Genomic DNA, 23,189 nt, shown 5'->3' with positions numbered 1-23,189 from the left:
CATAAAAACATGTTGTTTAGTGCAATACGTTAGGTTTTTAATCACCACGAGGGAAAAGAGAGCACGTTAATGCCTATGAGCCAACAACCAAACCATGTCCCTGATTTCGTTTTATAATTATCTGTATGTATAATTCTGCATACCATTCAATTTAATTAATTAGATATCCGTCTCGAATGAAACTCCGCTGTGTAAAGAAATTTTTATTGATTGATGAGGGGGGGGGAGAGAGAAGAGATGAAGGAGGGAGAGAAGGAAGGAGAGACAGAGAGAGAGAGAGAGAAAGACCATGGCGGATGCAAATCGTAATTTTATTCTGCAGAATGCGACATACAAGATTGTCGATAAATTGATACTGTAAAAAACTTCATGTCTCACAGATTATATAAATGCTTTTCATTCTTTCTACACAAGCGTTCTTTACACTAAAACAACACTCTGCACTATTCGAAGAAATATCTGACTTACAAACTTAAAGCAAACAAAACAATTTTCCTAAACCAATAAGTACAATTAATCTCCGACTATTATTATGCGATATCTATCTTGTGATATTAATGAAGTAATGCAATAATGCTCATTTAATAAATTCATTTCTCATCATCAGGTTTTCACATACAGGGTGTCCCAGACTTACCGAATCACCGGTTCAGGGTTGATTCCTGAAGTCATTTTGAGACTATAGTTCCTCTTGCAAAATGTCGAGGGTGGCGTAGTTTCGGCGCTACGAAGGATTGTAGTTATCCTATCCTTGTGCAGAATTTTCCCGCGTTCAGTGACGGTAGGTCGAAGGAGCCCCGCGCATCGCGCACACTTCAATTTGATATTAATTTTTCGCGGCTGTTCACTGCGTGTTTCTATTCACTGCACAATGTCCTGCAAGCACTGTATCCTGTTCCTGTAAGCACTGTTCACTCTTCAGGGTCAAATCCGAAGACCTTGCTGGCGAAATCACTCGCTCCGCGATTTCGTGCAACATGGTAAGCGATCGGTCTGCCTTTTCCCATCGATCGTACTGCCGATGTCGCAGAAAGTCGAACGGTAACGCGTGAAAATCTCGGTGTACACGTATGTGGAAGTGCGTTTAACGAGACATACGCGGATAAATGGATCGAACGCGGAGCGAATGATTTCGCCAGCACGGTCTTCGGATTTGACCCTGAAGAGTGAACAGTGCTTACAGGAACAGGATACAGTGCTTGCAGGACATTGTGCAGTGAATAGAAACACGCAGTGAACAGTCACGAAAAATTAATATCAAATTGAAGTGTGCGCGATGCGCGGGGCCCCTTCGACCTACCGTCACTGAGAGCGAGAAAATTCTGCACAAGGATAGGATAACTACAACCCTTCGTAGTGCCGAAACTACGCCACCCTCGACATTTTGCAAGAGGAACTGTCGTCTCGGAATGACTTCAGGAATCTACCCTGAGGCCTGAACCGGTGATTCGGTAAGTCTGGGACATCCTGTATAATTCACATTCCGTTATACCAGTTGAGTATCTTAGATTGGGACGAATTTCACGCGTAATCGTTCCGCAGGACGAAGTAATATATTGCATGTAACTCGAACATCTGCCAAGCGTTGCATGGACTCCAAATAAAAGTTATGCACCAAGGTAGCCACTACAACCTTCATCTCCATCATGGCGAATCGTTGACCTGTTATAAGTAACTGCATTAAACTCCGCTTTGCATGCAACGAGGAGTATTAGTGTGGATTACCTATGCAATTGCGTGATCCTGCGCTAAACGGTACATAAGCAAAAGGATGACGATCTTGCACCAGCTCTGGCAAAAATCTATCTGGATCGAATATCTCCGGATTTGGCCAGAATTCTGGATTTTTGTGAAGATGTAAAATGTCAATATATACTTGCGTTCCACCAGGCACTAGATATGATTCTAAAAATAGCAAAAGTATACCTTTACAACTTGTCATAATAAAAACAGCAATAAACTAATAAATGAACAGGATTTACATTGTATGCCACGCAAAAATTCATGTATAAAATATCACCTACAAAAAAACCGTCCTCGCATATTACATTTAGATTAAATTTATAACTTCGTCCATTATGTATTGATGAATTCATTATACATTAGAAGAATACTACCAATACGTTTGACAAATTGTTATTCCAAGAATACTTTATAACTTTTTCTGCAGCAACATCTTCGTGACTTTGCATTATTGCATGAAACATTTAATTTCTATATTCTATGTGTTATTTTCTTTGCCACGCGTGATACAAAATACAAAACATAAAGTATAGCTATTAGTTATTAATTACTTACGCATCTTTACGTCTTCCGTTAACTTTCGGAGAATGAAAAAAACACTGGGATACAATCTCATCGTTTCCTTCAAACATCTTTCCAAATATGTCAAATTCTGCAACGCTGCCATAGTAAGTTTTCCTCCGTTTTCTTCCATTACAGCATTGACTTCATCTCTGACACGATCCTATCATCATAAAACAGATTGTGATACGTTTGAATCATTTGAATATCCGTTAACAATTACATATAAAACTCCTTAATAAACATGCAATTATGTATATAAAATAATTTCATTTTAACATGAGAATATGAAAATTTAAGAAATCAGTCGTACTTAATTAATCATACATACCTACTCTAATATGATAACTTATTATAAAAAGATACCTGGGCATCCTTGTGTTCGGCTAAGAGTAATATAGCGAAAGTTAGTGCCATTGCTACGGTATCATGACCCTGTACCAAGAAGAAATTATGGTTTTCCTATACTATCGCATGTAATTATCGTATAAGCTGTTCTAATTAATCACCGTTTACCGTATCATATATTAATAAAATCAAGAACAATTAGATTACAGTTTTAATTGAAAACAGTCTGTGTAGATGTTTGAGTATGTTCGAGAACTGTTTTAATGATTTCAAGAAAGAGATAGTTTAGAAGCGCAGAATACTGCACTGACAACTTTGTGCTGTTTTATTTTATTTGTTCAGTTCATTCCGCGTGTTTGGATAGTAGTGTTGTAAATATAAAGAAAGCGAAAGTATTTACTTCAAACATAAAGGTATCGACTTCTTCCCTAATATCCAGATCGCTCAAATTGGTATCTTTGGACGCCGCTATCAAAAGATCCAACATGGCAAGTCGCTTCTTCCCTTAAATAAAATAGGACAAATAAAAGTACTTTAGTTAAATAAATAACTTTAATACAAAAGTTTACTAATTCGGTAATGTAGATATTCTATGTATATTCTGCATTATGTAGATACAAACACACACACACACACACACACCTCCTCCTATGATTTCTTCATCTTCTTCAGCTTTTTCAAAATTTAGAAATCGTCCATTAGTGGATTCGTGATATTGTTTCCTTTCCTTAATAACCTGTACAATAGGATATTATAAAAACTACAATAAAACTATAATATAAGTTATATGCAAATTTATTATCGAACATTATTAGAAAAGCGTCGGCAATATTACATTAGATGCACACATATGAACGCACGCGATATACATATGTATACATCTGTATTATATGCAATTTTTTATACTCTGGCTTCCATACCTTCTGTTTTGAACGAACTTTTATTTTGTGTAATATACTTATACTATTTTTGCTTACTTTTTCCGTAAATTCGTGTAGTATTTTCAGACATGTAATTTCATTCTTATATCTTGGCGACATCGTAAATATCATGTCGCTGTAATACCACGGTCGCATGACTCTAAAATATATAATATTAAAATATATAATATTAAAATATATAATATTAAAATATATAATATTAATTGTACGTAAAAATATATAAATATATCTCTTGCTTATGCGTTTAAAACTTTTGAGAGTTCGTATATTTCATATATTTAAATTTAAATCTTATAATTTTTATCACATATCACATACAATGTATTCTTTAATATTTAATGTTTCTTGCATTATTACCTGTAAAATAGTGTCTCTCCTAACTCATGGATTGTTTCGCGGTACTGCTGTTGTTCAAGTGTACTTACATTTCGCAAGGAAATACCCATAGAAGTTTCTATAAATTTAAGAGTTAATATTGAACAAACATTTACCAATGTAATATACTATACGTATTTATCCATATGTCTTGAATGCAGGAATACAGCGCATAACAAATGAGCGATTTAATAATTTTCTTCCATATATTTTATCTGTTTTTGAAAATAGTTAGATCAAATCATTTCCTCTCTTTATCCTGTATTTACAAGTATTTTGTTTTACCGCTTATGATATTCAAGGTATGGTGGCTAACAACAGACGCTAAATCCTCGACAGTTGAGCTTTTTATATCTTTCAATGATTTCGCCATATGATTGCTTTCCTCGATCAAGATATCAAAAAATCTTTTTAATATATGGAAGTGGAACGCAGGTGTTAGAATCTTTCGCCTCTCTTGCCATTTTGCTCCTGAAATAGGAATAGATGACATTTTTAAACATGATAGCTAGATTGTGATTGATAATAATAAATTCATTTCATTATTTAACTTTATTATTGTTAAAATATCCATATATGTAAAACATTTACTTTTTCGTGAATCCGTTTTTTAAATTAGTACATACAACTATATGAGCTACATGAATATTAAGTAACAGAAAATATATAAACTTTGTGTTTGTAAGTTATTCGAAAAGAAGTTTCGGTGTATGCGTATGTGTATGTTTATACATTAGATCTGAAAAATAGTTATATATGTTTATTGCGTTACCTTTACTAAGAAGAAGACCGTCTCCTAACCATGAATGAAGTAATGTATACGCCATGCCTTTTTCGTTATTTCTCGTGCTGTTCACTAATGTCTGAAAGCAAGAGAAAGTAAAAGATCAGATTAAATAATAATTTTCATGAAACAGGGCAAGGTCCACATAACAAAATGTGGGGCGAAAACTTATCACTCTATGGTAAGTTCTTAGAAAATTCTACTTGAGCAAGCAGTAAGGATCCTCTGAACAGCTCTTATGATTTTGAATAGAAAATATCTATATCGATATCGGAAACATTTTATATAACAAATAAACTTGATATACAATCAATTTACCTGTATGTCATCCGGATGGCTAATGATAATATAAGCGATCATAAAGAGCCAAATTTTATAAAGGCAGTTATATTTTTTAAATCGTGCTACTATCAGTTCCAGAAATTGCTCTGAAATATACAAAATACAAAAAACCGTATACAAAAATCGACGATGTTACGGTTGAACGCTTAATATTAGTATTAGAGAGTACACATTATAAAATTAAGAAATTTGTAGAAAAAAGAGTCGATCAGTTTATCTATTAAAATATTGAACTCAATAACTATCATTAATAGCAAAGCATTATGGTAATAATATAACTCTTATTGTCTAATTTAGTATCTTATTTTGTAATTTGCTAATAAATAATTCTGATTAATTCTGTAATAAATCAAATCGAAGATTTATGCAAACTTGCCAGTTGAAGTAAAAGTCATAGAACCAATGTCACCGATAATTGGAAACATTGGTGGTCCGGGAATGAGATTGATAAGACGCCTAAATCTTGCAAGATGGATAACATAATAATATAAAAATGCGAAAACCGCACATGACAGTAGTACGCTGGTAATCATTGTTTATTGTGTAATATAAAATGGTGACTTTCCTTTGCTGCGTCTCACTGGATTTTATGAAATGTTAATTGTGTAATATCTGCAATTCTCTGTAAACAAATTGTAAATTGTCGTTTGAGTACAACAGGACGTAGGTTCACAAAAGATTTTATTCACTATTAAAGAAAATCTGAAGATAACTGTACAAATAGTGTATGCAGAAGGAAAAGTGGAGAATACGTACACTTCGCCTAAGTATTTAGATTTCGTAAATAGTGCATAATAAAAAAATCTTACTTTACTAGTAAATCTTATAATATTTTTAAAAACTGTGTATATTATATATCAATTATTATGGCTAGCATTTTTCGTGTGTAACTATTCTTGCGATATCTTTTGCACTGCAATATTTTTATTCAGATTATATTTAAACAAGTTCAGAATTATCAATACTGACAATACAAAACTGAATGGAGAAAGGTTATAAGACAAACCTACAACTAGTGTTGATTAAAATGAGTCACACTTAAAAATATTGCGGAGCAGTCGGTTATTTTCACATATGGTATGTATACGACAATAATAACCGAAATATGCGGACATAATATTAAATAATATCAGAGTACAATAATTAGGAAGAAAAATTTCTAAACTTACAAGAATCCAAAGTAGGTCAAGTTCTCTTCTTAAAAAGTAAATGATGTAAATCGTGAAATTTCTGCTTACTTCTTTCGCTCCAAAGAACTTTTAAAGGCACACGCACTTGAATGCTATGTTAATTCTTTGAAGCTATTCGAGATAACTACAATTTCGATAATTAATTAATTAGTTATTATTTTTATAAGTTACAACATACAAGTTACAACATTTGTTTAATGTCGTTATGTCTGTTGCCGACACTGATGATGCCAATATCGTTACTGCAACACCTCTGCGATATGCGAAGTTGCGAAGTAGCAGCTTATATAAGATAGATAACATTTTATCGTATTTTTGCGATTGCATGTTGCAGAATTATCATAATTATAAAATAAGCATACATTTTTGTAAACGTTTCTACAGTATCCTTTTTTATTGCTAAACTGATAGAAGTGATCATAATGTAAATACTACATTTTATAAAAATTAAGTCTTCGACTTTTTATACTTTTTATTTAAATCACCTATGTATGAATGATTGATGATATTTTAACTGACAAATTGCGTAAAAACGTGTTTTGTAGTGCAATAAGGTTTTTAATCATCACGAGTCAACGGAATAGAGAGGAAAGAGAGCACGTTAATGCCCATAAGCCATCAACCAAACCATGTCCCTGATCGCGTTCTATAATTATCTCTATGTATAATTTTGCATACCATTCAATTTGATTAATTAGATATCCGTCTCGAAAGAAATTCCACTTCTTAAAGAAATGTTTATTGATTTCTTTGTCTTATTGGCAAGATACGTTCCGTACATTAATCAAAGTTGTAAAAAGAATTTCCATGACTAAAGAACAATGTAGTACGGACAATTGTTGCATTATTTATATGATCTTCGCGGGTAGCTTGAAGAGAGCAGAGCGACAGAGAGAGAGAGAGAGAGAGAGAGAGAGAGCATATGGCGGATGCAAATCGTACTTGTATTCTGGAGAATGTGACAAACAAGATCGTCGATCACAAATAGATACTGTAAAAAAATGCATAATGTCTCACAGATTATATAAATGATCTTTATTCTTTCTACACAAGCGTTCTTTAAGCTAAAGTTCTCAAAACAACACTCTGCACTATTCGAAGAAATACCTGACTTACAAATTTAAAGCAACCAAACTTATTTTCCTAAACCAATAAGTACAATTAATCTTCGACTTATATCATGCAATATGTATCCCGTGATCCTGTGAAAGTAATGTAATAATGCTCGTTTAGTAAATGCATCATTTCTCATCATCAGGTTTTCACACCGATATAAGTGCCTTATAACAGTTGAGCATCTTTGATTGGGACGAATTTTATGCGCACCGGGTGTTTAGGGCGAATAATTAAATCAATGAACAATCGAATGTTTTTCAAGTGATCGATGGGCTCCAAGTAATAGTTGTGCACCAAGGTACTAATTACAGTTTTCATCTCCATCATGGCGAATCGTTGACCTTTATGAGAAAACGCATTATAAACTGTTTCACACGCAAGAAGATATTATGATCTAATAGATTACCTATGCAATTCCGCGAACCAGCGCTAAATGGTATATAAGCGAAAGGATGAGGATCTTGTACGAGCTCTGGCAAAAATCTATCTGGATCGAACACCTCCGGATTTGGCCAGAATTCGGGATTTTTGTGACGATGTAAAATGTCAACGTGCACTTGCGTTCCAACAGGCACTATGTACGATTCTAAAAATAGCACAATAAAGCATATCTTACAGATTGTCCTAATGAAAACACCAATAAACTAGTCAGTGAACAGGATTTACAGTGTATGCCACGCAAACATTCATGTATAAAATATCACATACAAAAAAACCGTCCTCGCAAATTAGATTAAATTTATTTAAAGTTATATACATCAAAAGAAAATGTGTTGATGAAGTCATTATACATTAGAAGAAATTTTGACAAATTGTCGTTTCAGGAAATTCATTTCTATGTTCCATGAGTTATTTTCTTTGTATCTCACAATACAAAATACACAACATACAAAAAATACATAATACATAAACATACATAAAGTATAAGTGTTAGTTAGTAATTACTTACGCATCATTACGTCTTCCGTTAACTTTCGGAAAATGAAATAAACACTGGGATACAATCTTATCGTTTCCTTCAAACATCTTTCCAAATATGTCATATTCTGTAACGCTGCCATGGTAAGTATTCCTCCGTTTTCGTCCATCAGAGCATTGACCTAATTTCTGACACGATCCTATCATCATATAAAACGGATTGATACATTTGAATCATTTAACTATCCGTATAGTTAACACTTAAATAAAAACATTCTAATAAATATGCAGGCCTGCATATGAAATACTCTCATTTTAAGATGAGAATATGAAAATTTAAGAAAGTAGTCGAACTTAATTAATCATACCTATTTTAATATGATAATTTATTATAAAAAAATACCTGAGCATCCTTGTGTTCGGCTAAGAGTAATATAGCGAAAGTCAATGGTAGTGCTACGGTATCATGGCCCTGTAACAAGAAGAAATTATGGTTTTCCTATACTATCGCATGTAATTATTGAATAAGCTGTTCTAGTTAATCACCGTTTACCGTATCATATATTAATAAAATCAAGAACAATTAGTTTACAGTTTTAATTGAAAACAGTCTGTGTAGATGTTTAGGTATGCCTATCGAGAATTGTTTTAATGATTTCAAGAAAGAGATAGTTTAGAAACGCAAAACTGCACTGAGAACTCTTTGCTGTTTTATTTTATTTGTTCAGTTCCTTCCGCGTGTTTGGATAGTGTGTTTCTAAAATATCAAGAAAACGAAAGTATTTACTTCAAACATGAAGGTATCGACTTCTTCCCTAATATCCAGATCGCTCAAATTGTTATCTTTGGACGCCGCTATCAATAGATCTAACATCGCAAGTCGCTTTTTCCCTTAAATAAAATAGACTAAATAATATTAGTTATATAAATAACCTTAGGTAAAAAGTTTATACTTTGATAATGTAATTATTCTATGCATATTCTATATTATGTAGATACAGACACATACGCACCTCCTCCTATTATTTCTTCATCTTCTTCAGCTTTTTCAAAATTTAGGAATCGTCCATTAGTGGATTCGTGATATTGTTTCCTTTCCTTAATAACCTGTAAAATTGGATATAATATTACAAAAAACTATAATATAATTTATATGCATTATCGAACATTATTGGAGAGGCATCGCGTCGTCACATGCGTTACATTACACTCACACATATGAACGCTTCGAAAAATTCTGCTTACGACCTTTTATTTTGTTTAATACTAGTAACTTGTTTTTAATTACTTTTTCCGTAAATCGGTGTAGTATTTTCAGACACTTAACGTGATTTTTATATCTCGGCGACATCAGAAATATCATGTCGCTGTAATACCACGGTCGCGTGCTTCTATGGAAAGTATTTAATATTAAATGCGTGTGAAAATATATCTTGTTTAAAAATGTAAAACTTTTGTGGATTTGTGTAATTTTACGATTCTTGTCATACTTCATTTATCGCAATTCTATTTTAATTCTATTTTAATGTTTACTATTTTTAATTTATTGCATTATTACCTGTAAAATAATAATTCTCCCATTTCATCGATTGCATCACGGTACTGCTGTTATTCAATTATATCTAGATTTCGTAAAGAAATGCCCATAGAAGTTTCTGTAAATTTAAGATTTAATATTGACCAAACATTTCCCAACAATAATATATCATATGATATTTATTTATATTAATTTAATGCTAGAATGCAGCATTGAACATATTACAAATGTCTAATTAATAATTTTTTTCAAAAAGCGTTTTATAAAAAGGGTTCTATCAAATCAAATCATTTCCTCTCTTTTTCCTGTTTTCACAAGTATTTCTTTTTACCGCTTATTATATTCAAGGTATGCTGGCTAACAAAAAACACTAAATTCTCGACAGTCGAGCCTTTTATGTCTTTCAATGATTGCGCCATAAGATTGCTTTCCTCAATCAAGATATCAAAAAATCTTTTTAATATATGAAAATGGAACGCAGGCGTTAGAATTTTTCGCCTTTCTTGCCATTTTGCACCTGAAATAGAAATTAGATGGCATTATAAATCATGATATTTATATTGTGATGTAGAATAACAAAGTTATTCACTTATTTTAATTTGTCCTTATTAAAATATGCATATAAATATAAATATAAAATAAAAATGTTTACTTTTTCATGAAACCGTTTTTTAAATTAGTACATACAAATATATGAGCCACATGAATATTAAGTAACAGAAAATATAAATAGAATTGTATAAGGTATTCGAAAAAAGTTTCTGTGTATGCGTATGTCTATGTTTATACATTAGATCTGAAAAATATTTGTATGTTTATTTCAATACCTTTACTAACAAGAAGACCGTCTCTTAACCAGGGTTGAATACATTTGTACATCATGCCTTTTTCGTTATTTCTCGTGCTGTTCAGTAATGTCTAAAAGCAGAAGAAATCAACTTAAATAATAAGTTTCATGTAACAGTGCAAGGTTTTAATAGTAAAATGTGAGGCGAAAACTCCGTGGTAAGTCCTTAGAAAATTTTACTTGAGCAAGCAGTAAGCACCCTTTGAGCAGGTCTTACTTATGTTTATTGATAGGAAATCTCTATGTCGGTATCAAAAAGTGTTTATATAACAAATAAGCTTGATCTACAATCAAGTTACCTGTAAGTCATCCGGATGGCTAATGCTAATATAAGCCATCGTAAATACCCAAAATTTATACAGGGGGTTATATTTTTTAAATTGTGCTACTAGCAGTTCCATAACTTTCTCTGGAATATAAAAAATACATAAAACCGTATACGAAAATCGAAGATGTTACGTTTGATCAATTACTATTAGTGTTAAAGAGTACAGTATAAGATTAAGAAAATAGAGTCGTTCCGTTTAGCTACTAAAATATTGAATTCAATAATTTTATCTATCACAATACTATTAAGAGCAAAACATTATGTTAATAATATAAATCCTATTATGTAATTTAGTTCTTATTTTGTATTGTGCTACTAAATAATTCTGATTACTTCTGTATCAAATTAGTTTGAAGATTTATGCAAACTTTCAACTTGCCGGGTGAAGAATGATTCAGAAGTTCAACGTCGCCGATAATTGGAACCATTCGTGGTCCTGGAATAAAATTGATAAGACGCCTAAATCTTGCAAGATGGATAACATAATAATATAAAAAGGCGATAACAGCACATGACAGTAGTACGCTGGTAATCATCATTTATTGGGTAATATCAAATGGTGACTTTCCTTCGCTTCGTCTCTGAGTTTTGTGAAATGTTAATTATGCAATATCTGTAATAATCTGTAAACAAAGTGTAAATTGTCGTTTGATTATGAAAGAACTTAAGGGGATCCTGGATTTGCAAACTTACAAGAATCCAAAGTAATAATCCAAGTTATCTACTTAAAAGTAAATGATGTAAATCGTGAAATTTCTGCTTACTTCTTTTGTTCCAGAAAAATTTTAAATCTCATACACTTGTATACTATATTAATTCTTTAAAGCTATACGAGATAACTACAATTTCGATAATTAATAAATTATTATTTTTCTATAAGTTATAACGTTAATGTCCTTATGTCCGTTGCCGACAATGGTGATGTCAATAGCGTTACTGAGACACTTCTGCGATATGCGAACTTGCAAAGTAGCATCTTATATAAGATATAGATAACATTTTATTTCACTTTCTAGCTCAATACAAGCTTAAGTACTACATGATATTTCTGCAGTTCTAAGTTGTTGAATTATCATAATTATAAAGTAAAAAATACTGTTTTTGCAGTATCCCTGTTTTATTGCTAAATTGATGCAAATGATATAAATACTACATAATTCATAATTTCATAAAACTCAAGTCTTTATGATTTTTATCCTTGAAAATATATAATACCTGAATATATATGTATGAATGTGATTATTGATGCCATTTGTATCGACGAATTGCGTAGAAACCTGTTTTTTAATGCACTAATTGTAAGTTAAGTTTTTAATCTCTGCGAGTCAACTCAGTAGAGAGTAAGGACAGCATATTAATGCTCATCAGGCAAATACCAAACCATGTCCCTGATTTCGTCTTATAATTATCTGTATGTATAATTATGTCAATCTAAATAATTAATGAGATATCCGTCTCGACAATACTTGCTTACGGCAATCAGTTTTTAAAATAGGAATTTCCTTGACTAAAGAACAGTTAAAGAATTTAGAAATGATATTTTTTTGATAGTATTTTTTCAAAATACTTGGCGCTGCTAAACCGATTCAATAATTGTCTTAGTATTTAAATAATCTAAAGATTACAATAATTTCTTTACACTCTAAATTACATAACAACTCGCTGAAATACATATATGTACAAATGTAGTTAAACTTATTCTATGCTTAATTCTAATGTCACAACATACACACACATGCACGCATTCACAAGAGAGAAAGAAAGAGAATGAGGCAATTAACATAATGATTCGGTTTAGCAGCGCCAAGTATTTTGAAAAAACACTTATTTGTATTGAAATATTTATATGTATCAAAATATTTAGTTATATAAAAATATAATAGATGTAATAAATAGAATAAATGTAATAGATTTTTTGGTTTGCATAAATACTCATTTTTATAATTGGCGAAATTTGTTGATATCATTAGTTTTATAGAGGTCATCTTTGAACGCGTTCTTCGGGTGCGTATGCTTGGCGCTTTTTTGTACTTTTTTTTAAAAAGGTAATTTTATTGTGATTTCACACATTTTGTAGTGTCTTTGTAGGCGCACAGCGACCCGTCTTTGTGGGCGCACAGCAACCCGTCTTTATATTATGGGCGCGCAGCTACCCGACTTTGTAGCAGTGTGGCTAGACGTGCGCGCGTGCACGCGCGCGCGCGAGTGTGTGTGTCTCAAATCGTCATATTTCGAATATTCCATAACTTTATAAACGTTTCTTTGATTTTAATCAACTCTTAACTACCGTGCCATATAAAATGTATTAAGAGATGATTAAAATTAAAGAAATATTTAAACAGTTATGCAAAATTCGAAATGCGACGATATTGATCGATACTGCATTTAGCATTATCGACTCTACATTTACGTGTCATTTCGAGCCATCTAGCGTCGAAATTAGCGAACTTCACATTTTTTCATTCGTCTCTCCGCGAGCCCCTCTTGCCTTCACTTGACAGACAAGGAGAAAACGGAGTATCTTAATCGTAAAATCGTGACATTTCGAACTTTGCATCGCAATATCTCCGCTCATAGGACACGTAGGAGAAAAATAAAAACACTTTTCTTATGCAATTTGAACCCAAGCTATCCATTGAGCCTACTTAGAAGTTGATCGGATCAGCCGTTATTAAGATCTAATAATCTGAGTGTCTGCGAAAGCGTCGCTTCGCGTAAAAGAGTCACGGTGCGGTCTCGCCGCGCGTATACTTGGCGTGAGACACTACCGTGTCTCTTGATCTTATGCAATAAATTTATATTTGTTTTAAAAAAGATTTTATTTATACATACACATCCTTTTCATCCATTTTAATGCTGCATTTTTTTCGATACATTATATTTTTATTTTTTCTTGTAATTATGTATTTATATAATACCATGGTTACATAAGTATGTATAATATATAGCTTTATGCAATGGAATATCTGATTCAAGAAATGTATATAGCTTTATGTAATTGAATATCTGCTTCAAGAAAGATTTTGTTTGTCTTGGAAATATTTATTGATTTGTTTTGCCTTTTTTCAAGACGTACTGGATTGGATAATCACTTTTTCAGAAGTGATTACGTGTTTTACAAACAATCGAAATATTTAATCCGATGGAATTATTCATTATTTAAACGAGATTCGCAAGGAGAAGTGAAAGAGAAATAGATTGTGGTGAATACAAATCATTTACCACAATGACAAACACACAAATGTAATTTAATTCTTGAGTATGTAATAATAAAAAAAAATGTCGATCATAGATCATAGATTAATACTATAACAAATTCATAAGATCTCATAAATTATAAATATATAAATGATGCTTGTTCTTTCTAAAAGCATTGCCTGTGCTATGCTATCCGAGAAAATACCTCCTACAAAGTTAAAGCAAAGAAAATGATTTTGCTAAAATGATAATAGTATCCTATACATCCTTAACCAAATATTTATGTACGTAATATATATTTTGTGCATGATATTGCTTGAGAAATACAATAACGCTTACATAAATAATATACATAAATAATTCGTTATTTCTCCTCATGCATCAGGTTTTCATATCGACATAATTAGCATTCTCCTGTAACAGTTGCACATTTTCTGTTAGATTGGGATGAATTTCACGCGTGTTAGTTGTCCAATGCGAATAATTATATTGGCTGAACATCGAACATCTTTCAAGTGACCAATGGACTCCAAGTTAAAGTTGTGCATCAGGGTACCAATTACAGTTTTCATCTCCATCATGGCGAATCGTTGACCTGTTATGAATAAACGCGTTATAATCTGCTTTGTACACAACTTGTTCATAAAGATATTATGATCACGTAGATTACCTATGCAATTCCGCAAACCAGCGCTAAACGGTATGTAAGCAAAAGGATGCCGATTTTGCACCAGCTCTGGCAAAAATCTGTCTGGATCGAACACCTCTGGATTTGGCCAAAATCAGGATTTTGGTGGACATGTATAATATCAAGAAGCAGTTCCGTTCCAGCAGGCACGACATACAATTCTAAAAATAGCCGAATACAGTAATATTACACATTATAATAATAACAACAGCAACTATTAATTAAAAAGTAAAAAACATATTAAGTGTGCATGCACACAATAAACAGTCGTGTATAAATTATTACTTAAATAAAAACAGTTTTCGTGTATTAAATTAAATTTATAACTTTAGTCAATCATGTATTGATGTATTCATTATACATCAAAGATTATTAATTTTGATAAATTTTTAGAGCAGTAACGATGCACTTAGTATATTAGTAATATTATGCAACAAACAATAAACGCATCGACAATTGTTTTACGGAACAATGTCATCGTGAGTTTTCATTACTTATATGAAACACTTGATTTCTATGTTACGTCTTATCTTTATATCTTGTACTTTGCTATGATACAAACAATGTATAACATATGCTATAATTATTAATTGCTTACGTAGCATTACGTCTTCCTCTAACTGTCGTGTTATGAAATAAACACTAGGATACAATCTCATCGTTTCCTTCAAACATCTCTCTAGGTATGGCAGATTCTGTAACGCTGTCATAGTTAGTTTTCCTCCGTTTTCTTCCATTACAGCATTGACTTCATTTCTGACACGATCCTACAGTCATAAAACAGATTTTCGTACAGTCAATATGACTATTCGTATAGTTAACTATTAAGTATAGTTAAATATTAAGATAAAATCACCGCAATACACTACTTTATAGCTAAAACAAGTTTACTTAAATGTGAAAGCGAAGTAAAGTAAACGGTTGAATATTATTATATTTATTTTGATTCGGTACTTCAGTATAAAAAATACCTGCACATCCTTATGTTCGGCTAATAATAATATAGCGAAGGTGATAGCCATTGATACGGTATCGTGACCCTTTAATGAGAAAAAATCATGCTTTTTAATTCTAATTATCATCATTTGTTATGTTATAGTGATAGATACCTTTACGATAAAAACAGAAATAAATAATGTTGCAGGCTAACTGAAAATCCACGTGTATCACATCTCTATGTTTGAAGAACTTCACATAGAACTTCTTCGCATCACATTTTTGTTTACATTAAAAAGAAATTATAATTTTCTAAGAAAATGATTGTTTGAACGCATGAGACGTAGTTGTGATAATGTTTGCTTATTTTAATCTGCCTGTCTAATTAATTCCGGATATCTTGTAATATTTTGCGAAAAAATGAGATAAAAACATTTACTTCAAACATAAAAGTGTCAACTTCTTCTCTGATGTCCGAATCGCTCATTTGGTTATTATTGGATGCTGCTATCATGAGATCCAACATAGCAAGGCGCTTCTTTCGACCTTAAACATATAAAACAACTAGAAGATCTAATCAAAAATTTTATTAATATGATAACGCCAATGTTGCATTTATTCTGTACATACTTCCCATCATGTAATCATCTTCTACCTCATTTTCAAAATTTAGATATCGTCCGTCAGTGGATTCGTGATATCGTTTCCTTTCTGCAATAATCTAGAACAAATGATCTGTTGTAAAAAATGTACGTTCGTTATTCATCGCTCGTTAGAAGGTTATCATAGAACATAGAATTATTCTCAAACAAACATACGTCAATCATATAAAGTTAATATATATGTAAATTATATAACGTTTTTAAACTCTTGCTGGAAAAGATTGTGTAATTTTCTCAAGGACTCTCATAATTATGTGTAATATTAGTTGTACTCACTTTTTCCGTGAAACCATGTAATACTTTCAAACATTTAGGTTGCTGTTTATATTCCGACGAAAACCAAAATAATCTATCGCTAGGATACCATGGACGGAAAAATCTATATATATAATTTGATCATCAGAAATATATATGAAATACATATAAAAAGATAAATGTACTTCTTATTTAAGTGTTTTATAACTATTACGACACTACGAGTTTCTGTCTACTTTGCTATAATTTTCATTACATGTCTGTAAGTGTATTACAATGAGTTTACTTTTTAAATTTACTATTATTAATTCCATAATTACCTGTAAACTAATATTTTACTTAAATCATGAAGTGCCTTGCGGTACTGCTGTTGTTCAACCACTTCCATGTTCCGCAAGGAAATGCCCATGGAAGTTTCTGTAAATTGAAATTAAATAAACATTTATCAATTTAATATATATTATACGTTATTAACAATACTAATTTAGTGTTGTTCATATAGGACAAATCACAGAAGCTTAATGCAAAATTTTATTAAAAACTTTGTTTTTATAGATATATAATAGGTAAGTCACGGTCGACTCTTTTCTTTCTTTTCTTAGAATTATAGGTATTTCGTTTTTACCACATATTATATTCAAGGTGTGGTGGCTAATGAAAGACTCTAAATCTAGGACAGTCGAGTCTTTCATATTTTGTAATGCTGTCACCATACGATTGCTTTCCTCGGCCAAAATATCAAAAAAGTTTTTTAAAATAGTGAAGTGGAACGCAGGTGTTAGTATTTTCCGCCTTTCTTGCCATTTTGCTCCTGAAATAAAAATTAGTTGGCAAATTTTTAATCACGATGTTTTTAACGGGATGCACAATAACAAATTTATCCAATTATTTAAGTTTATTATTATTAAAAAGAGTATGAAGTATATAACATATCTATTTTTTCATGAATCTGTTTTTTATGTTAATAGTACGCAGACACATATGAGCATTAAATAACAGAAAATATAAAATATTTTTGTATAAATATTTTGTATGAATTTTGTATAAAGTATTGGGTTGTTCGGAAAGTTATTTCGTTTTTTCAAGGAAAAGTGAAAGGCGGTTTTTTCATATTTAGAAAAAATTTTATTCAGTGATGTATTGGCCATTTTGTTCCACTACCTTTCGCCATCTTTCTGGCAACTTTAAGATTCCATGCTCATAGAAGTCCTTCTCCTTATTGACAAAAAATTGAAGCAAGTGATTTTTAACGCCTTCATTTGAATCGAAGTTTACATTGTTCAAAGAATTTTGTAGAGACCGGAACAAATGGTAATCGGATGGTGCCAGATCAGGAGAGTATGGTGGGTGTGGTAGCATATCCCATCCAAGCTGTAAAAGCTTCTGGCGAGTGACCAAACTTGTGTGTGGTCTGGCATTGTCGTGATGGAATACGACACCTTTCCTATTCGCCAATTCTGGTCTCTTCTGCTTGATGGCAGCATCCAATTCATCCAGCTGACGACAATACACTTTCGAATCAATCGTCTGGTTGCTTGGTAGTAGCTCGAAAAATACGATTCCCTTCCAATCCCACCATACAGAAAGCATGATCTTCTTTTGATGAATATCTGCCTTGGATGTCGATTGAGCAGGTTCATCTTGCCTGGACCATGATCGTTTTCGCTTAACATTGTTGTAAACAATCCATTTTTCATCTCCAGTTATGATTCGCTTCAAAAATGGTTCATTTTCTTCACGTTTCAACAATGAATCGCAGATGGTAATGCGTCGAATCAAGTCAATTTCCTTTAAATTGTGTGGAACCCAAATATCGAGCTTTGAAACGAATCCAAGGCGTTTCAAATAATCGTAAACGGTCGAATTCGATAAATTTAACTTTTCAGCAATTTCGCGTGTTGTTATGCGACGGTTTGCATCCACCAGAGCCTTTATTTTCTCGTCATTAGCTTTAATTGGCCGACCTGAACGTGGTGCATCTTTCAAATCGAAATTTCCAGTACGAAATTTCGAAAACCAATTCTGATACTGACGTTCACTCAATACATCTTCTCCGTACACGGCAGACAATTTTTTTCTCGCTTGCACTGCATTTTTATCCTTTCGGTAGTAAAAAAGTAAAATATTATGAAAATGCTCACTTTGATTTTCCATGTTTGATGTGATGCCAAAAAACAATTACTTGACAGATCGCAACACAATAAGATACTAAATGACGTCTGAAATGTCAGTTGTCAAAATATAAAACGAATTTGCCGCTTAGAGTAAGGTTAAGTATCGAGGAACGCGACTAACGACATCGCTTTGTAAAAAACGAAATTACTTTCCGAATAACCCAATATATCGAGAAGAAGTTTGTATTTGGGTGTGTGTGTGTGTGTGTGTGTGTGTGTGTGTGTGTGTGTGTGTGTGTGTGTGTGTGCGTGTGTTTAAATATTAGATCTGAAAGATAGTTTTAAATCTATGTTACTATACCTTTACTAACGAGGAGACCGTCACCCAACCATGAATGAAGAAGTTTATACGCCAGGCCTTTCGTGTTATATTTTGTATTGTTCATTATTGTCTAAAACCAGAAAAACCAGAAAAATGATTTTCATGAAACAGGGCAAGGTTCAATATAATAAAATGTAGTAAAATGTAGAGCGAGATCTCCGCGAGAAATTCTTCAGAAAAGTGTACTTCAGGAAAGATCCATTCATGCAGTTCTTATTCACCATCATTCATAGAAATAATCGTAGGTGTCCGAAAGATTTTATATAACAACATCGATCTACAATTAATTTACTATACCTGCATGTCATCCGGATGGCTAAGGAGGACGTAAGCGCTTGTCAAGTACCAAAGTTTATAAATTGGCCGATGTCTTTTAAATCGTAACAGGAGAATATCCCAGAGATCTTCTATAATAGCAAAAAACCAAATTTAGAAATCGAAAGTGATAAACTCAAGCATTGGATTTTAGTACTCAAGTGTGTGCAAGTTCAGAAATTTGAAGATAATGGAATTGAGTTTAGTTGTTGAAACTTAATTCAATACGTATTATTACCAACAAAGCATTAGACAAATACATCCTTTCTATCCTATTATAATTTACTATCTATACACTGATCGGTTTCATAAACAAATTATGCGCTAGTTGACAGATTGACAATGTTTGCAAACTTTAACTTGCCTTCTGAACGATTAAATAGTACAGGGGAAACATCACCGAAAATTGGGAACATTTGTGGTCCCGGAATAAGGTTGATAAGCCGTCTAAACCTTGCAAGATGGATAACATAATAATATAACAGCACTGCAATAACAGCACATGACAGTAGTACGCCAACAATCATCGTTTACTGGATAATGTAAAATGGTGTCCAGCTTTTCTTCGTTTCGTCTCTCAATTCTTTCAGATATTAATTGTAATGATTAATATCATTTATGTAATATCTGTATTACGCTGTAAAAATAAATTGTCGTTGCGATTATTAAAGAACACTAACTTAGGGCTATTAGAGATAATTATAGAAGATAATCTGGCAAGATGCTTTGTGTTGCTAAAAAATATATGTTATACAAGGAAGTATAGACCATGTACATTAATGCATATTTATCTTAAACACGTGACATATCGTAAACTTGGTGCTTTAACTATAAAACCTTGTAATAGCTTCGGAAAGTTTTACGTATTATACAAAATTTCACCTAGCACATTATTAGCTTTTAAAATAAATGTTTCTCTTTTTTAATGTTAAATAAAAATGTGTGACGGAGAAATTAAACAGTTTGTATGGAAATATTGGAGTCAACAAAACTTTTCTTTCGAGATAATTCTGTAAAAAATTTTTTAAGATGTCGGGGGTTTTTAAATTGTAGTACATATTTTTATGTGCACTATGTGTTAGCTGAGATCAAGATGAATTCACTGTTCCATGATAATATAAACTTCAAATGACCCTGAAACAAAACATTTATTAAAAGTAACGTACTAAAAATTTCGGACATGCCTGATAAATTCATTTTAAATTTATTTTACAGATGTTGAAAATGACGATTGCTTATGCATTTTTTAAATCGAACATTAAAAGAACTCTTAGAAAAAAGGAAAAGCTGTTTCACATCTACTTTTCTTGTTATAACATGGCTACAGGCTTTGTCTTTTAATGTTGCCCATAAAAAATAGTCGAGTTGCACAGTGACTGACCCGACCATGAAACATTTCTACTTCGCCCTAATCATTGTGTACGCTTTTCCGTCTCTACACTTCGATTCTAAGTATTTTGAAGATATTTGTGACAGATTTGGATATCAAGAACATGTCACATATGATACCTTTCTGCATAAAGTAAGCAGATTTGTGTTGTACTTTGTCAATACTCACAATAGACATATTATAATACATTTTTGTTGTAATAACTTTGTTATTAACATGTTCCATGCCAGACCGATTTTTGGTGACTTTCCGTTCAGGCCACGTGGGACGTATGCGCCCCACGGTGTCATGATTAATGCCTCGTCACTAAATAAAACAAAATTTAAAAAATTCATCATGCCTGAATAACTGCTAAACTGTTAGACATAGCTCACACAAGTCATAAATATTTTGTATGCAAAATTCGATAATCTTTTCAAATATGCAATAAAAAATACTAGTTTCCATTTAAAAAACCAAAGTTGACCTTCATATGTCCTCGAAAAATGACCTTGGTAAAATCACAAGGTCACCACCTTTTGACCCCCTCGGAACCCTACAAATTTCATCTAAAACATTTTGTTCTATCGGACTCGTTTTCGACATATTCAACTGGACTGTTTAAAATGGCTCACCCTGTATATAATACAACAAAACTTATGATTATCAAGAAAAAGGTGTAGAGTTTAAGATGTATTACAGAACAAAGCAATAAATTTGATTTTACCGAATTAATTTAACAAATAGGGCGTTTCATTACTTGTGAGAGTGACATTAGAGTCACATTAGAGTCATCGCTTGAGAAATTTTCATTTTGCAATGCCATGACTGTTTATAAGGAGAAAAAATTATATAATTTGTTTTCTGAAAACCGAAATTTGATGGAAAAATATGCAAATCTATAATCATTCAAATGAGTATATACATACCTTATATGCTCTGATTTATTTAACTTTATAGTCACACTATATAAACTGAACTGAGTAAACAGCAATTATAATCAAGTGCTAATTGTTGCCACAACGACGCGCAACGAAATGACTGGTGAATCATGATGTTCAGTTTGAAAAAGAAAGAAAATCGGAAGAAATGATCGTCACGCCGCGTGGGGCGTAAACGACCCACGGCATGATAATGCGCTATACATGTTATTCAGATGTCAATACATGATTTTGCAAGTTTTTCAAGAATTTCCGTTTCCCAGCGAAAATTCCTTATGCCCTGAACGGAAAGTTCAGCGTGGGGCATATGCGACTCACGTGGCACAGAACGTGTTACCTATGTTAGTATAACATTGTTATAATAACTTATCATAACACGTAATGGAATGTAACATTATAGATTCACATAAGAAATTACATTGACGTGGTGTAAGTGAAACCATGCGCATATTGTGATAATACATTTTAATATCGCTGCTATTGGAATACGATTGTGGACTTCGTTTCTTAATGAGCTCGATGAAATCTCCTCTATTTATAACTGAGATATCTGCCACGTTGTAAACATGTTATCAGTCTTATTTCTTATAAAACTCTATAATATCGTAATCGCGCGATTATCGAAAGTAACGATATATAGCATACAATATACAGGGTGTTTCACATAAGGGTAAAAACCTTTCGTCCACAGGTAGTTCATGTCAGATTGAATTAAAAAGTCCTGTACCATTTTGTGATTTGCGCAATAGTTAACGAGTTATTAATTATTAAAAATCGCTGTATTAGGCCGGCCTACCGCCGAATGTAAAGGGAGTTGTTTATCACAAGTGGCAATGGTTAGGCAGGCGCGTCTAGCAATCTCGATCGCTAGGCGGTCGCATCTCGTCGCACGCTTGTGGGCGAAAGGTTTTTACCCTTATGTGAAACACCCTGTATATAGTAATTTATTATGAAACTATATATAAACTATTGCCATATTGAATATCTGCAAAAATAAATTTATTATGTATCTGCACTTGAAATTTCGTGCACTATTTTTACCAATTTTTTGGCTCAAGGTCATTTGAAGATTATGTTCTTCTGTATTATTGAATTAATCTTGCTATCAGCTAATAGATAGTATATATATCTTTAGAGAATATATTAGAGGAAAGTCCCCGATTATGAGATACCATATCGATTTTGCCGAATGTAAGGAAATCTATAGGCAGAATTTAAAAATGCAATACGTTATCTTGAAGAAAATTTAATAAGCTTTAGGTTGGTAAAATGAAAAATCTAATTTAAATATTATTTTTT

The 23,189-nt window shown here is 32.2% G+C and overlaps 1 protein-coding gene and 1 pseudogene across 1 annotated transcript; both read right to left on the bottom strand.

Moving 5' to 3' along the window:
• Positions 1–1,504: 1,504 nt before the first annotated feature.
• LOC105281476 (cytochrome P450 4C1) lies at positions 1,505–6,505 on the bottom strand. Its single transcript, XM_026973742.1, has 13 exons — positions 6,264–6,505; positions 5,471–5,716; positions 5,071–5,180; positions 4,741–4,831; positions 4,254–4,439; positions 3,951–4,047; positions 3,630–3,732; positions 3,295–3,388; positions 3,053–3,156; positions 2,671–2,739; positions 2,299–2,467; positions 1,726–1,905; positions 1,505–1,662 (listed from the first exon to the last, which is right to left on the bottom strand). The coding sequence occupies exons 2-13, from the start codon at positions 5,625–5,627 to the stop codon at positions 1,505–1,507; spliced, it is 1,518 nt and encodes a 505-aa protein (XP_026829543.1). The 5' UTR covers positions 5,628–5,716; positions 6,264–6,505.
• A 933-nt stretch (positions 6,506–7,438) lies between these two features.
• LOC105281475 lies at positions 7,439–21,987 on the bottom strand (annotated as a pseudogene).
• Positions 21,988–23,189: the final 1,202 nt, after the last annotated feature.

This window comes from Ooceraea biroi, chromosome 1, assembly GCF_003672135.1.
Source record: "Ooceraea biroi isolate clonal line C1 chromosome 1, Obir_v5.4, whole genome shotgun sequence".
NCBI classification, from domain to species: domain Eukaryota; kingdom Metazoa; phylum Arthropoda; class Insecta; order Hymenoptera; family Formicidae; genus Ooceraea; species Ooceraea biroi.
Note: the sequence above shows the minus strand (reverse complement) of the source record. Positions and strands in the feature narration are given on the sequence as shown.

What these genes read in the sequence shown, in the direction of transcription:
- LOC105281476 (XM_026973742.1), bottom strand. Translation starts at nt 5,627, where the DNA reads ATGATTACCAGCGTACTACTGTCATGTGCGGTTTTCGCATTTTTATAT. An exon ending in TACACGAATTTACGGAAAAA is followed by an intron (nt 3,389 to 3,629) that starts GTAAGCAAAAAT and finishes CCTATTGTACAG; the next exon opens with GTTATTAAGGAAAGGAAACA. An exon ending in AACGGAAGACGTAAAGATGC is followed by an intron (nt 1,906 to 2,298) that starts GTAAGTAATTAA and finishes TGCTATTTTTAG; the next exon opens with AATCATATCTAGTGCCTGGT.